At 34.0% G+C, this 17,242-nt stretch overlaps 1 protein-coding gene and 1 non-coding gene across 10 annotated transcripts in view; both read right to left on the bottom strand.

Moving 5' to 3' along the window:
* Positions 1 to 17,242, bottom strand: part of MDGA2 (MAM domain containing glycosylphosphatidylinositol anchor 2) — an 837,423-nt gene that overhangs the window by 56,346 nt on the left and 763,835 nt on the right. For all 9 annotated transcript variants that reach the window (XR_014841441.1, XR_014841443.1, XR_014841412.1 and 6 more), the window contains one exon: positions 2,765 to 2,942. Coding sequence is in view for 6 of the 9 variants with exons in the window: in XM_021074079.2 (XP_020929738.1) it covers positions 2,765 to 2,942 (178 nt within the window). In the remaining 3 variants the exon portion in view is untranslated. The remainder of the gene's footprint in view (positions 1 to 2,764; positions 2,943 to 17,242) is intronic.
* LOC146406911 (U6 spliceosomal RNA) lies at positions 13,067 to 13,173 on the bottom strand. The gene has a single exon (XR_014834293.1). It is a non-coding gene; the product is annotated as a U6 spliceosomal RNA (small nuclear RNA).

A 17,242-nucleotide genomic window follows, 5' to 3' on the forward strand; every position in this document is an offset into this window, starting at 1 on the left:
CAAGCAGGAGGCATAACTTTCTCAGACTTCAGGCAATATTACAAAGCCACAGTCATCAAGACAGTGTGGTACTGGTACCAAAACAGATATACAGACCAACGGAACAGAATAGAGAACCCAGAAATAAACCCAGACACCTATGGTCAATTAATCTTTGACAAAGGAGGCAAGAACATAAAATGGGAAAAAGATAGTCTTTTCAGCAAACATTGCTGGAAAACCTGGACAGCTGTATGCAAAGCAGTGAAACTAGAACACACCCTCACACCATGCAAGAAAATAAATTCAAAATGGCTTAAAGACTTAAACATAAGACAAGAAACCATCAAACTCCTGGAAGAAAATATAGCCAAAACATTCTCTAACATCAACCTTATGAATATTTTCTCAGGTCAGTCTCCCAAAGCAACAGAAATAAAAGCAAAAATAAAGCAATGGGGCCTAATCAAACTGACAAGCTTTTGCACAGCAAAGGAAACCCAAAAGAAAACAAAAAGACAACTTACAGAATGGGAGAAAATAGTTTCAAATGATGCATCTGACAAGGGTTTAATCTCTAGAATAACAAGCAACTTACACAACTCAACAGCAAAAAAGCCAAAAACCCAATTGAAAAATGGCCAAAAGACCTGAATAGACATTTCTCCAAGGAAGATATGCAGATGGCCAAGAAGCACATGAATAAATCCTCAACATCTCTGATTATTAGAGAAATGCAAATCAAAACTACCAGGAGCTCCTACCTCACACTAGGCAGAATGGCCATCATTAATAAGTCCACAAATAACAAATGCTGGAGAGGGTATGGAGAAAAGGGAACCCTCCTGCACTGTTGGTGGGAATGTAAGCTGGTACAACCACTTTGGAGAACAGTATGGAGGTATCTTAGAAATCTATACATAGAACTACCATATGACCCAGCAATCCCTCTCTTGGGCATATATCTGGACAAAACTTTCCTTCAAAAAGACACATGCACCCATATGTTCATTGCAGCACTATTCACAATAGCCAAGACATGGAAACAACCCAAATGTCCATCAATAGATGATTGGATTAGGAATACTACTCAGCCATAAAAAAGAACAAAATAATGCCATTTGGAGCCACCTGGATGGAATTAGAGACTCTCATACTGAGTGAAGTAAGTCAGAAATAGAAAGGCAAATACCATATGATATCACTTATATCTGGAATCTAAGATAAGACACAAAGGAACCTTTCCACAGAAAAGAAAATCATGGACTTGGAGAATAGACTTGTGATTGCCAAGACAGAGTGGGAGGGAATGGGATGGATTGGGAACTTGGGGTTAATAGATGAAAACTACTGCCTTTGGAATGGATTAGCAATGAGATCCTGCTGTGTAGCACTGGGAACTATGTCTATCACTTATGATGGAGCATGATAATGTGAGAAAATAGAATGTGTACATGTATGTGTAACTGGGTCACCATGCTGTACAGTAGAAAAAAATTTTATTGGGAAATAACAATTAATATATATATATATATATGAATGATTGCTGTTATTTCTATTTGAACTATTATAAAGGTTTTGTTTAGTTTTGTGTCTTCTGGCCATGCCTGTGGCAGGTGCAAGTTCCTGGTTCAGGGAATGAAAAGATGGCACAGTAGCAACTTGAGTCACAGGTATGACAACACTGGATCCTTAACCCACTGGAACACCAGTGAACTCTGTAAACCATTATGAAGTTTTTGATCAACTTTGGTTCCCAAGTTTGACAGTATTTCAACTTTTGTTAAAGTAGGACATTTAAACAGTAAAGAAATATTAAATACATATGGTTAATAAAGGCAAATTATCACACATTAACATTAGTGATCTAAAAGAAAATAAAATAACCCCCTTCCAAAAAAAAAACAAAATCAACTGAGGTGACATTCAACAAGTGTATGGAAAAACAAATTGTGGTACATCTAAACAATGAGATGTTATCAACAGTAAAAAGAAATGAACTATCAAGCCAGAAAATGATATGGCCAATGTTTTAATGTGTATTGCTAAGTGAAGCAAACCAGTTTAAAGGGGCTATATGTTGTAGGATTCCAACTGTACAATGTCTGGAAAAGGCAAAACCATAAAAAGATTAGTGGTTGTTGTAAAGGTTAGAGGTGGGATGAAAGGATGAATAGGTGGAGTAAGAGGAATTTCATAATGGTGAAACTATTCTGTATGATACTGTAGTGGCAGATAAAAATATTACACGGTTATGAAAATCCATATAACTCCACAACACAAATAATGACCCCCAATGTAAACCATTGACTTAATAGTGTATCAGTATTTGTTCTTCGTAATGAACATACCTTCCAAGATGTTAACAGAAGGGAAAACTGTGTTGAGGGGAGGGCATATATGGAAGTCTCTATACTTGCTGCTCAATTTTCTATAAACTTAAAACTGTTCTAAAAAGTGGTTTACTAATTAAAATTTAAAAATTTTCTCACATTTCCTAACTTAATGATATACATTTTAAGACCATCTTGAAAAAAAAGGTAGACATGCTGCATCATACCTTATAGGGTAGGTTCAATGCTAATTAAACATTTTTATATATCTCTGCATTAATAATCAAAATATTACAACTTATGGTGATTTAATCTTTTTCTTTTGTCACTTAGCTAAGGACCCAGAAAGTCAATATGCTAAATTTTATGTCTAAATTTGCTAAATAGTTACAGCCTACATATTTAGATACTTTGGTATGCAAATAAATACTTTGAAATGAAAAACTACTTACCACTATATTTGATGACACGAATTGTTGAATCTCCTTCGCCAAATTTGGTGAGAGGAGTCAGTCGGACTTCATAAGCCTCTGGTTTAATTAGCTCAGTCAAGTTATATGTAATTAATTCTCCCTTTTGAATATTCCCATTTATTTTAATCTCCTGTTCCCACCATCGCTGTTGTCCAGCCTGAAAATAAAAAAATTACATAATAATATTCCCAGTCTTTTTAACTGTGTGTTGATCATGTGGCTAAAAATACTAAGGCTTGGGCAGGGGCAGTTCTTTGGGGACTTGGACAAAGCTATATTCCTTTAGAGATGTATCTTTGTTTCTGAAATGCTCCTAAGGGCCTCAGTAGTATGGTTTACTTTTACTTTGAATATGAAATCCTTTGGTATTACAGATTAAAGTGGGGCCAATCCCTTGCTTTAGGCAAGTTCTAGGTTTTCATTCCTGTCTGCCTCACCACTGCCAAACTATAAGAATCAAAGTTCAGGTTTGTCTGGGTCATTTAATAGCTGAAGGCAAAAGCAATTTGGGTGAAAAATTCCATTAACTCCTTTGATTTTACATTTTTCTTTAGATTTTTCTATTTTACCTTAGATTTTTTTATCTCATATAGGTAAATGTTTGTGTATATATACATATATATTTAATACTGCTTAAGGGTGGGTTAATCCTAATTATATAGTCTAGCCTGGTATATTTCTGGAAATGAAAATCTCAAGTTTGTGCTAATAGCACAGCATTAGACACATGACAGATAAAATAATGGAATGGAATAGAAAGCCCATGTATACATTGGTGGGACTGTTCACATAAACGACAGGAAAATAAATACCATTCAGTTGGCTGTGAATATTAAAAAATACATGAATGTGATCCCTATCTCATTTCTTATAAAGGAAAGTCAGTCTCAGGAGGATCAACTACTTACATTTAAAAGGCAAAAGTTAAATCATTTAGAAAACAGACAGAAGAATGTCATTATGACCTCAGGTAAGATATTACTTCCTTTTTTTTTTTTTTTTTTTTTTTTTTGTCTTTTTAGGGCTGTACCAGCAGCATATGGAGATTCCCAGGGTAGGGGTTTAATCAGAGCTACAGCTGCTGGTCTATGCCACAGCTGCAGCAATGCCAGATCCTGCAATGCTGGATCTTCAACCCACTGAGCGAGGCCAGGGATTGATACCACAACCTCATGGTTCCTAGTCAGATTCATTTCCTCTGTATCATGACAGGAACTCCTGATATTACTTCCTTTTCTTTTCTTTTTTGGTCTTTTGTCTTTTCAGGGCTGCACCTGGGGCATATGGAGGTTCCCAGGCTAGGGGTCTAATCAGAGCTACAGCCACTGGCCTACACCACAGCCACAGCAATGCCAGATCCGAGCCACGTCTATACCCTACACCACAGTTCATGGCAATGCCAGGTCCTTAACCCATTGAGCTAGTCCAGGGATCGAACCCGCTACCTCATGGTTCCTAGTCGGATTCGTTTCCTCTGTATCACGACGGGAACTCCCGCTATTACTTTCTTAAATAGAATAGCAAAGACACAATTAGTAAAATAAAAGATTGATAAATTAGCCAATCTTAAATTTGAAACTAATATTAAATTGAAAATTTTAGTACAAAAATGTCTTCTCATCAGTACTCCCCATTAAACAGGGAAAATAAAGGCAGATGTTTGGAAAAAGATATTTAGAACAAATACAGTTAATCATAATATATTAAAAATCCTATAACTAAAGAAAAAGAATTCAATAGCAAAATGAACGTAGCAGGATCGAGTATTTCATAAATGAGGGAACCTAAATAATTAACTAGAGAAAAAGCTCAGCCTCACTGTGAATCAAGGAAGTTAAGAGTAAAACCATAATACTATTTCAGACCATCAGATTAACCAAAGTTTATAAAAATTACAACTTTAAGGTTTGATGTAGATATAAAACAATGAGAATTTTTATATGTGCCAAGAACCTGGAGTACTCAGGGTGGTGGGGGCAGGGAGGAGTAAGATTTTAGTTTACTTACAAACTAACAAGTTAGCATGCAACCATACTTTGGATACTAGCAGAAAAACCGAGACTAGCGGTTCAGAGAGAAATGTTCACAACATAGCAGACAGCATAAGCTTTACTTTCAGATTTGTTCCCTTTGTCTCCTGAGTCACACAGGGTGACTTAGAAGTGCTCAGGTGAATTTTGCCTATGTCTTTGGTTTGTATCATATCTGTAGGACACTGAGTTTAAGAGACTTTAGTATTTTATAGCTGACAGTAACCAAACCTGTTCAATCATTGCCCAAGAGGAAGACATTATATTTATTATACTTAAATGGGCTTTCCTTCTGCTCCAGAGGGCAGCATGATCTCTGTATTCTAAGAATGTTTGCTATGCAAATGACCATGAAAAGATAGGGTGGAATAATAAGTGCCTCTGCACATATGATGTGCAAAAACAGAATTGTTTTATAAAAATATAGTTCCGATGAGTATATAAATTGGTGTGTAAGTATGGAGAGCAATTTGGCAATAAAAGCAATTACAATGAAAACAGATAAACCCTTGTACACATGAAACAGGAATATTCACAGCATAGAAAACACAGAAAATGATCTAAACATCAATAAGAGATAGAATAATAGAATTGTAGACTCTTCATAAAATACAATTCAAAATATAACATGAAAGATGAACATAAGCTACAATGCCATCATGATGGATGAATTTCACAACAGTAATACTGAGCTAAATGAATAGTAAAGCAGGCATATTATAAAATTCAAGTTCAAAATACACATTTTGAAGAGGGATACGTAGATAGGCATTAAAATATAAAGAAATGCACAAAATAGCAAATACTACATTCAACATACTGGTCACGTGGGTTAGGAGAGAGTCAAGAGTAGGAGGTGCAATTGTAAGGTTATAACAAGGAACTTAACCCTTAACACTTTAACCCTGATGATTTTGTTCCTTAAGATTGGTAGTTGATATCTAAATTATATTATTTTTGTGTGTGCATGAACCATTTTTCTTTGTTTTTCAAAGAGAAAATTGTAGTCTAAGAGAGACAGGCAGTTGTGAATTTTCTAAAAACTTTTTCCCTCTTGAATTTTTACAATACACTCTATTGTATTGTTTCCTCCATGTACTTGTGTGGCACCTTCTCATTCTGTTGATGGGATGCTTCTTCTTTTCTTGAGTTCTACATGTTGATGGTCTCTGGAGGTTTTATACTCTGTATTAGTGGTTCTCACATTTAGACAAGCCTGAGAGTTATGGGACAATTTTATTAAAAACAAAAATTCCAAGTTTTAAGCACCAGTATTTCTGCTTCAGTGATGTCTAGAAATATAATTATTCAGTGAGTTTGGAAAAGCATATTTTTTTCAAGACCTCCTAGGAGTTCCTGTTGTGGTGCAGCAGGTTAAGCATCTGGTGTTATCTCTGCAGTTTAGCTGCTGAGGTGGGGATCTGGTGGGTTAAGCATCTGATGTTGCCTCAGCTGTGGTATAGGTCACAGCTGAGGCTCAGATTCAATCTATGGCCTGGGAACTTCCATATGCTGCAGATGCAGACAAAAAGAAGTACCTTCTACTTCATAAGGCATTTTGGAAGTGGGTTATTCAGGGCCTATATTTGGTGAGGCACAGCTCAGACTCCCTAGACCATGGCATTAATACTAGTGGTTTCTCCTACACCTCTACATTGATTACTCCCCAAATTGAATCTTCAGGTCAGATAGTGAAAAACAAAACCAAAAAACATCCCTCTACATCTATTAGTCCTTACTGTGTGCCAGGCACTCACCATGTTAACTGTATCATAGCTACCATATTTAATCTACCTCAACCTTCAGTAGATAGGAACTCATACTAGCCCTAGTTTACAAGCTGAGGAAACTGAGGCAGAGGAAAGTTGCTATAACTCTCCTAAGCTTGTGTATCTAGAGAGTAGCAGCTACAGAATTTGCTTACACCCAAAATGACTCTCAGGCATCATTTTTCTCCTTTACTTTCCCAGAATTTATTGTTTGCTTGTTTTAACTAGAGTACAGTACACTTAATAGAACTTTTTTGTGCACATGGATTATAAACCAGAAATGGTTTCTTACTAAATTTTTTTTAACCTACAGTGTTTAGTCATTAACTAGATAAAGATGTGATGAGATTAAATTCCAACATACAGCACATATTTAACTGACTCAAAGAGTGAGGTGGAGTAGGAAATCTAACTTAGTTATAATTGCATAGAGTCACCTAACTTACAAACACTGGTAAAAAAATGGACATGAAACCTAATTCTACAAAGTACTTTACTTGTGTGTAGTTAACACTAGACACTACGAAGTTTCTCTCAGTTTTGGAGACTAAACATTCTGCAAAATAATATGTGATCATTTCTTTCACTGTCTTTAGATTTTAGATTTTTAAATTATATGTATGAACAAAAGGCAATGTACTATTATTCAAAAGATAAAAGTAGTTTAAACTCAAAAAGATACCCAGATAATTGGACATTTTACTATTAGCCAAAGACATACAAAATTAATCAAGATATACTTTTCTGGGTGTTAAATATAGGTTTAATACCACATACTTGTAGTACATCCCAAGGGAAGACTGTAGGTATTCTGTTGTTATAATGAGATGCTCTACTCAAGTAATTTTACTTGGCAGATAACATTGATGTTGTTCCTTATTTCAAACTCTGGAGTACATAACTTTGTATGTGTAAAAAAAGCAATAACTTTGATTCTAAGCCTTTAATTTAAAGCTGTAATGAAAGTATATACTTCAGCAGTTGAGGAATAAGCAATTAAACACTTCATATTGCATCTCAGTGAGCTGTGTAAAATGTAAAAATAGAAAACTAAATTCAATGATTTCACATACACAAAAGAAAACACAATATTAATCTTTTATTTGGAAGTAATAGCACAAAACCCGCAGAGAACGTACGACCCAAACCATAACTACAGATGACAGTTCCAGAGCATAACCATAAGTACTTGCTATGAAAGCAGTGTGTAAAGTTTTTCTTATCATTTCAATTTTTAAAAAAGTTTCACTTAACTTTTTCTTTTCTGGCAGATATGTACCTTTCTTCTAGGAGAATAAATTTTATAAAAATATATATCACTATTTGAAGAAGAAATGAACCATATCTTTTATGAATGTTAAGATCCATACTTTGAAATACATACAATATCTGGAAATTCTGATTTCCAGGGAGTGAGGCTCAGAACAGTTCTATAGCATGACATGGAGGAATATTAGAAAGCTACATTCAATAGCAATTTGAAAAGTATTTTCATAAGCATTGATGTGCTTCTCCTAAGAATTGGATAGTCTTCAATTTTTCTAAAACTGAATTCTACGTACCTCACTTCTGCTGATGGAATACTCATTCTTGACAATACAAGATAAACTTGATAAACTTAACCCAATCACTTTCACTTTGCATACTGGGCATCACCAGGGGAAGTACTTAAGTTGGGACAGGGGCAGAAGAAGCCCATATCCCAGTTTAATTGCCCCTTGCCTTGTGGTGAGGGGTTGCCTATTGCTGGATTATCCTGTTTCTTACTGATATTCTCTGGGATTTAGTCAACTTCCTCCTGTCTTTCTTGTCCTTGGAACTGCCTTGGCACACAGGTCAATGTTTCTACTTAATTTGCATCTTTCTTAGGCAAATCACAGGTTCTCTTGGTCTAAAAGCAACAAGGAGTTTGGGGAATCCTGTTTCCCCTGTATCACAGTGAAGCAAAGGACCTGCCAACTCTCAGTCCCTGAAAACCAGACTCAGTCTGTGCTACTGTAGTACTAGAAGTTGCCTCAGGCAGGACCCAGAGCTTCAAGGCACGTTCTGCAATCTTCCTGAGCCACTTATGGAGAAGTGAGCCCATTTATTTCCTACTCCGTGGGTTGTAGGTGCCTTTCTCTGGGATTTCTTGGATTTACTCTATTGTTCTTAATTTCGCTCTTACTAAAATATTCGTTATTAACTGTGGTCTCTGTGTATTTGCACTGGAATATCTCCTGATACTTTTATTCTGCTATAAGAGCATTTGAAACTCAACGCTTTTTCTCCCTCAACTGCCTGTGCCCACTTCTATGAACTCTTGCTTGATTTAAAGCTTAGCCTTTCAAGACTATCGTTTTTCCTTATATTTTACAAAATCTATGCAAAGCTCATTTTCTATCTTTTTAATTTTCTGCCAGGGTGTTTGTGGGTTTGTGTTCATATTATTAGACCATAAATTTCAGCCTCTTTTGTTGTGATATTAAATAATGAGCGAGCAGCTGATAAAAAGAATTACAAGGCTTAAAAAAATGCATTTGTTCATATTTAAATTCCCAACTGTCCTTTGCAATCAATATTTCTAACTTACGTAGTAAATGAATGTCAATCTGCATTTAGTTTTGAATGTCTTGAAAGTTATTCCCTGTGGTTTTTAATTTATATTCCTTATCACAGTAGTTACCTGATGGGAAAACGAAAGAATACAACACCCCTTAGGTAGGTCCATAGCTTCAGTGAATGCCTCTGTTTTTCACAAGTTTTGAAGTTTTCCTTCCTTGCTTACCTTGATGAGCCACTGCTGTCTGGAGGAATGCAAAATGGACACACAGGCAGAGTCTCTGGTAAACATCACTGGTATATCAGTGAAAGACCTTACGAATATATTTCAAAGATAATTTTTAAAATGAGAACTAAATATTAGATACATAGAACAAAATCTTCAGTGACAATCAAATGATACATGTCTGCTCAGTGATGATAGCAATGGGAGAACAGAGAGGGAGAAGGAAAATAGAGCCTAAATCTTCCTAAATATATTGAGTGTTGTGGCTTAAAGTTAAAAATGCAGTTCCAGAAAAACTAAGACAATATTAGAACTGGACTTTAGATAAACAGAGGTCCTTTAGCACCCTGAAAGTTTTTAATGTTTCTGCAGTAGCTAAACATTAAGTAAAGATTTTGAAAACAAAGACTATCCATTTTACATATTCTTAACTATTTAGTACATATTTTTTTATTGTGATTTAGCTTTTTACTTCCAATGTGACTGGATGAGTTAAATGAGAATACTTTAAATATAGTTAATATTGACTACTATGTACTAGGATCTCTCTAAGCATTTTATTTAAGCGCAAACAATTCAATGTGGTAGCTAAGTAATTAACTTTAGATAGTGTTATTATATTTCCATTTATTCTATTAAATGTATAGTTATTGTTTCTAAAAATAAAAACATCTGATAAAAGTAAAATAATAAGAGTAAAGAGAAAAAGAGTAAATAGTGCCTCAGAAGACATACAAAACAAATTGAATATTCAGATGAATCTTTCTAGACTTCTTTTCCCGCTCCTTGCATGAATATTTTAGATCCTTTGTGAGATACATGGCTTTTTGTTAGTCTTGTTTTGTTGTTTTATTTGTTTGTTTGTTTGTTTTGGCTGCACCTCTGACATGCCAAAGTTCTGGGGACAGGGATCAAACTTAGACCACAGTAGCAATCTAAGCTGCAGCAGTGACAATGCTAGATTCTTAACCTGCTGAGCCACTAGGAAACGGGTAACATTTACCTTAGGGAATGCTCCAGGAAACACTTTTATTTCTAACTCTGCAGAACTCTTTTATCTTGTTATATGAATATGATACAAAGTTTTTATTTTTTATGAGATTACTTAGTAATAACTTTAAAGATAAACTGTAGTTATGATTTGATAGAATTTAAAAGATTTGACAGGAAAGAGGACATATACAAATCTTGATGTGATATTTCACTAATCTTTTATCAGTGTATAAAGAATAGTTTGTGTTTATCTAAAGAATAGGATGTAAAATTCTAATAACTATAATTTATCACCCAAAGCATTGCCTTATTACTGGACATTTTTTGATAATGAATCATTTTACATTGTGATTATAGTAAAACATTTGAAGGTTTAAAAATAAAACGAATTTGAAAATGTTAAAAAAGTTCCTATCAAACTTAAGTAAATACGTCAATATGTAGTAGAAATGAATATGAGTGGTTCTAGCTCAGAAGAAGTGTCCCTTTGATCATGGTCAGGCTAACGTATCTCCCTGTGGGAAAATTATCCCATTATGAGAAACATGAATTCTAAAGGTACAAATGACAACTCTGTTAAAAATGGAATATAAGTTTCTTTTAAGGAATATAATTTAACACTCATTTTTAATATAAAAATGTAGTTACAGTACATTCATATTTTAATACCATATTTAAATTTCTAGGAATAAATACAACTATAGTGTTCTTTACGTAGGAATTAAGAAATTAATCAAAGAGTGAGCTTACCTGGAGTTCCCATCATGGTTCACTGGTTAAGGAACCCTATTAGTATCTATGAGGATGTGGGTTTGATCCCTGGCCTGGCTCAGGGGGTTAAGGATCTGGCATTGCCATGAGCTGTGGTGTAGGTCTCAGACACAGCTCACATCCCGTGTTGCTGTGGCTGTGGCCTAGACCAGCAGCTATAGCTCTGATTCTACCCCCAGCCTGGGAATCTCCATATGCCATGGGTAAAGCCCTAAAAAGACAAAAGACAAAAAAAAAAAAAAAAAAAGAGTGAGCTTACTTAAAGATTCTCTTCAGGTCTATACTCTCCTTAAGCATAAACAGTAGTGAAACAGGATCCCTCTAATTCACTGCGACCCCACAGGGCAGGGTGCATAAATGATCCCTGTATAGTATGCCTCTTAATCCAACCATCAGACATCAGAGAGCATGATCCTTTAAAAGTGCATTTGACTCATCTTCCACAGTTTATAGAACTGTAATTTGGGATGATAGCTGGGAATACTCAACTAAATTATTGAAGTATTTTTGTCTGATAAGAAAAGTAAAAAATAATAGCTACCAACTTTTTGAAGACTTGCTGTTGACAAGCATTGTACTAAAGATTTTACACATTATATTTTATTTAATTTTTTGGGTTTCTGTCTTTTTAGGGCCACAGCCACAGCATATGGAAGTTCACAGGCTAGGAGTCAAATCAGAGCTACAGCTGCCAGCCTACACCACAGCCACAACAATGCAGTCTCGGAGCTGCATCTGCAACCTACACCACAGCTCACGGCAATGCCAGATCCTTGACCTACTGAACGAGGCCAGGGACTGAACCCTCATCCTCCTGGATACTAGTTGGATTCATTACCACTGATCCATGACAGTAACTCCTCATTTAATTTTTATAAAATTCCAGTGAGGTTGGTATTATCATATAGATTTCCTCAGTCAAGGCAACTGAAACAAAGAATTGATAAACTTTTCCAAGTCACATGGTTGGTAAGAAGCAAGAGATGATATAGGAACCCAATAGTGTCCAATTTCAAGGCTTTGCTTGAAATTAAATGTGTTGTTTTCACAGCTTTTTTTTTTTTTAAACCAATGTGCACTTTATTCACATCCTCTTATAAAAGTGATAAAGAATTTTTACACTAGGGCAGGCCTAATTATGTTGAACTGAATTACACAGCAATGGGTGATAGACTAAGATAATGAAACTATCTTCTGGAGGAAGATTTGTCATACAAAAAGGTTTGATTATGTGAGTCCTGACAGTTGAAGTGGATTGAGATTCTGCTTTTGAATTTTATTTTGAGACTCCAGTGAATGCATGTTTTGGTTGTACTGAGTTCTGTGCTCATAACTATTATATAAATCATTAAGTGACAGGGTATTTCATATTGCCTCAGGAAAGAATTTGCCTATAATACCAGCATACCCCTTCAACCATGCATTTATTACTTTCATCTGTTAAAAAAAACAATGACACTGAAAACCACCCAAGAGACCATTAGAACAGTAAAAATAATCAGTCTTTAGAGGGTAGTGATCACTCTAGAAGAAAAACTGTTTTCCCAACAAGTTTGGAAATAACAGCCTAATTATTTTCTTGCCATGCTTGGATCAGAAGGTAAAAGGACACCTCGACCTAAAGATGAATTCACTACAAATTTTAACCCTAATAAACTGGAATTAAGCAGTTCAGGCAGCATCTTTCTTCATTAAGTTCATTTTTTCAGGGTGTAAAATAGATCAGTTTTTAGGGTTTCAATTTTGGCATTTCATCCTGGTATTTCAAAGATCACAATCATAATCGTGTCTTTCCTTTTATGAATAACCCCAGTGTACTGTTTTACATCTGTAAGATATTTTGCTACTGCCATGTTCTAGATTTATTACTAATAGCTTTGTATTTAGATTCTGCGAATGCCACCTGGTCCCTCCATTTCTCATTGACAACTTTCTGTGACAGCCTTTTTTTTTTAATATGGAGCACTTCTCAAATTTGCATGTCATACTTGCACAGGGAACATGTTAATCTTCTCTATATTGTTCCAGTTTCAGTATATGTGCTACAGAAGTGAGCACTCTAATAGCCTTTTAATTGATCTCTTCACTAGTAGCAAATTCTGATTCCTTCCCATCCTACATATTGCCACCAAAGTACTTTGATCTTATTTTCCTGCTCTAATTATTGGAGTGTTATGCTTTTGTAATGTTATTTATAGTAACAGCTAACATTATTGAATGCCCACTAGGTACTTTAATGAATTATTCAATTAAACTTATTTGAAATCTATAATATCACCATGAATATTTTCTAGGTTTTGTTAGAATACATTAGCTTGATACCACTTAAATAGCTATTCATTTGGGCAATCAATTTGACCCTCATAGAGAGAATCATCAGGTTAATATGTTTCCATAAACTTTATACAATAGAAACTATTATAACCTAAATGTATTGATATACTATAGCTGTAATTCAATTATTGACGATGATTAAAAAGTCTAAATCGTTCAACTGGTTTTCAATTGTAGGCTTAGAAGAAAAACAATAAGAAAAACAAATAATGCTTACACAAATGTGTAAAGAGAGATTAGCATATCTTGCTGCATTTTGGAAAAAATACAACAATATTCGCTTTTCATGATAAACACGGCACAACTTTGACTGATAAGTTTTTTCATTTATTCAAAATCACCTAACTAGACTGGCATGAAAAAACAAAAATATTGAGAAAACAGCAGAGTAAGCTCTTTTTAAATCATATCTGCTAAACTGAAAATGAAGGGGTGAGTGAACAAGATAATGGGATTATTATATAAAACATATTAAAACACACTTCAAATATAGTTTCAAACTCTGTGCACATTTTTTTCTGAATCTTAGGAATTTTAGATTTAAAAATTTCCTGAGATTTAAAGTCTTAACTTTTTTAGTGAGTTTATGGCTGCCAACTAAAAACTGGCACTTGCCATACTTCTCTACAGGAATTAGGTCACTAGTCACTGCAGCTGCTGACCTTCAATACACCCCAAAAGGAGTTCAAGGTGGAGATCTCTGTGCTCTAGGAAAATTGGCAGAAAAGGCCTTTAGATAGTTAGATATTTTTAGGAGAAAACTTTATGAATTCAATTCCTGCATCACCTCATACCTAGAAAAGCTCTAAAATCGTTAATGGTGACATCTGCTCCTGCTGAATAGCAGTAAGCCTCTGCCAAAATGCGTGTTTGACTGAATGTATCCCCCTTCCTTATATATATATATACTGACTTTCTACTCCCTCTTTGGAGCAGTTTATGAAATGCTGACTTCTGGGGTATAGTCCTCATTTTGCCCCAAATAAAACTTAAGTAAAACTTATAACTCTCATATGGCGCATTTTTTTTTCAGTTGACCTGGCCAATAACATACAATAACTTTTCTTGGTAAATAAATAAAGCAACACTTCCTAACTCATTCCTAGTCACCTTGCTCTTTAGAAAGAGAACCCAATTTTTAGTGCTATCTTTCTGAGGCTCCCTTTAAACAAGATGTGGTCACATGATCTAATCCTGGCCAATGAAAGCTAAGTAGAGTTGCTGCATGGTGCTTCTAGGAAAGCTAGTGCAGATAGCCTAAAACAGCCAGTAAGGACTATTTGTTTTTGTTTGTTTTTTAAGGATTTTATTTCTTTACTTTTGATTCTGGCCTGTGCTTAATTTCTGATGACTTAAGTTCTAGTAGCTATCTTAGATCACCAGGTAACTTTGGGCATGAAAGACAGGCCTTCTGATAGTGAAAAAGAAAGCTATAACCTTAGGTCTCTGATGATACTGTGGGACTACATTGCAACACTGGATTGCTGATATTTGAAGGTATTCTATGTGAGAGAGAAATAAACATCTTTCTCATTTTTCTTTTGCTCTTTTCAATTATATGCAACTATAAAAAATCTTATTACAGATGCCAAAAAAATTGTTCGTTTTTCTTTATATCTTAAAATATACAGACTATTGAGTTTACTCAATGTAAAATTATAAAAAATTTTTCCAGATATTTCTAATAAAACAGATTATGATTGTGTTAATTTTTTCTTCTACCAAAGACTCACTTTGCAAAATTGCAATATTAGACATTAAGGAAAATATAATAGTACATTTGTTTAATTTAGCTACTGCACAACAATGCTTTGTTACAGTTAACCAGAAAATCTTAATGACACAAAACAACAAGCATTTGTTTCTTGCTTGTGTATCTGCAGGTTGGTTAGGTTCCTGCTATATAAGCTAGGTTTGATTGGGCTTGTCACTAGCTACAGATAAAATTGAAGTCAATTCTACATGTTTCATTATGTTGAACCAACCAGCTACCTAAGGTAAATTTGTTTCCCTGATGATACCAGTTGGTCCCAGAGAGTGAGCAGAATCATGCAAGGTCTCTGAATGCCTAGGCTCAGAATGAATATGTAACATATCTGCATGTATCCCATAATGATAGCAGCATATCACACACCCATGCTCAACAACTGTGGGTACAGATACATTCTTTCCATGAAGACTAGAACTGAGAAGAAGTAAACTTTATGTGAACAACAATCTAATATTCTACAATATAGTATTAGAAATTTGAGTGTACAGATTTCCAAAAACAAAGTTTTCTCACTAAAGAGAAATTTAAAAACACAAGTTCTTGGAGCTTAAACTAAAGGTGTGTCATATTGTCCTATAATCACATTTTTATACTCCTTTTCATATACGACAATTAAATTAAAAGCAATAATTTTAGAAGCCAACATTGACCTTATCTAAAAAATGTCACTGACTACAGATGTTTGGCTAGTTATATGTCTTTTCTATAACATGAAACTAGCTCCAGTTTTAGGGAAGAGATAATTACCAAAATCATTCTATAAATTTTCATTAGTAAAGATTGAAACAGTAATATATCCACTGTCTTTTGTTTAAAGAAATGATATACATGAGCCCCTTCCCCTCAAATGGTGCAAAATGAGTTGGCAGTTGAAGCAACCAATGTCTTATTACAGAATAACATATTTAAATGTTTTCCAGAAAATCTATAATGTGATATTTACATTATCTATATGTGAAGTCCATATGTAGGTTATTACTCTTTATTAACATGTTTACATATATTATTAAGCATATAATCTAGTATCACTCCAATGAAATATGCCTATGCAGAAATATTTTAACTTAATATTATCCTTATAACTAGATCTCGTATTCCTGTCAATTTCCAAAAATAATCATCACTTAATCATCAAAGTGTTCTGATAATATTGTATTTGAAAATGAACAATCAGACAAACAAGCAATATGTTATGAAAAGGTGTATATTAAGGTCATTTGTATTTTCAATAACATAAGTCCATTATATTTTACTTTGATGGAAAAGGCTGAATAATATAATCGGTTGATTAATTCATTCAAAACCAGTTATTGAGAGATTATTAAACAAATTAGACAGCATCTTTGTTCTTCACAGAGTTTAAAAATCTAAACTAGTAACTGCCTCTGAGATGATATGAAAATTAAAAGAGTTAATACCTGTAAGATGATCAAAACAATGACACAAAGTAAGCATCACATGTTAGCTAATGTAACAATAATTACATTTGCTAATCTTAAGACTAGTATTATTTTTGAGAGGCAATTGATATGTAGAAAGAGTGCAGTCAGAGACAGATTAACTTAATTATCATTCAAAACGTGTAATTATGAGCTGAGAATATATAACATGATTAACATGGGGATTTGACCTAGTTTGGGGAATATAATCTTTTTATCAATTTTCTTTAATTTAAAAATGTATCAAAATAAATTACAGCTATTCTCTAATTTTAAAGTGAAAAGTGAAGTCACAAAAGTATTAGAAGTAAATATTTAAGATTTTGTTTAGATCTTTGAGTGTGCTAGGCTTTTACAAGAAGACCTAAAATTCAGAAATCATAAATGGAAAATAAAATATTATATAAGAAGTTTTAAAATATGTACCATAAAAATAACACATGAATTAGAAGTACATGGAAGAATATTTCTGAAATTTATGTTAGAATTCTTAATATATATAGGAGTTTACATAATCAAAATAAAATATTAATCATTAAAAATATAATAGATAATTTTGGAAAACATCTTGAAGTTTATTTAG

This window comes from Sus scrofa, chromosome 1 (genome assembly GCF_054392235.1).
Source record: "Sus scrofa isolate SSC_HxYL_T2T_F1_AM1 chromosome 1, Sscrofa_HxYL_maternal_Yorkshire_Landrace_v2.0, whole genome shotgun sequence".
Classification (NCBI taxonomy): Eukaryota; Metazoa; Chordata; class Mammalia; order Artiodactyla; family Suidae; genus Sus; species Sus scrofa.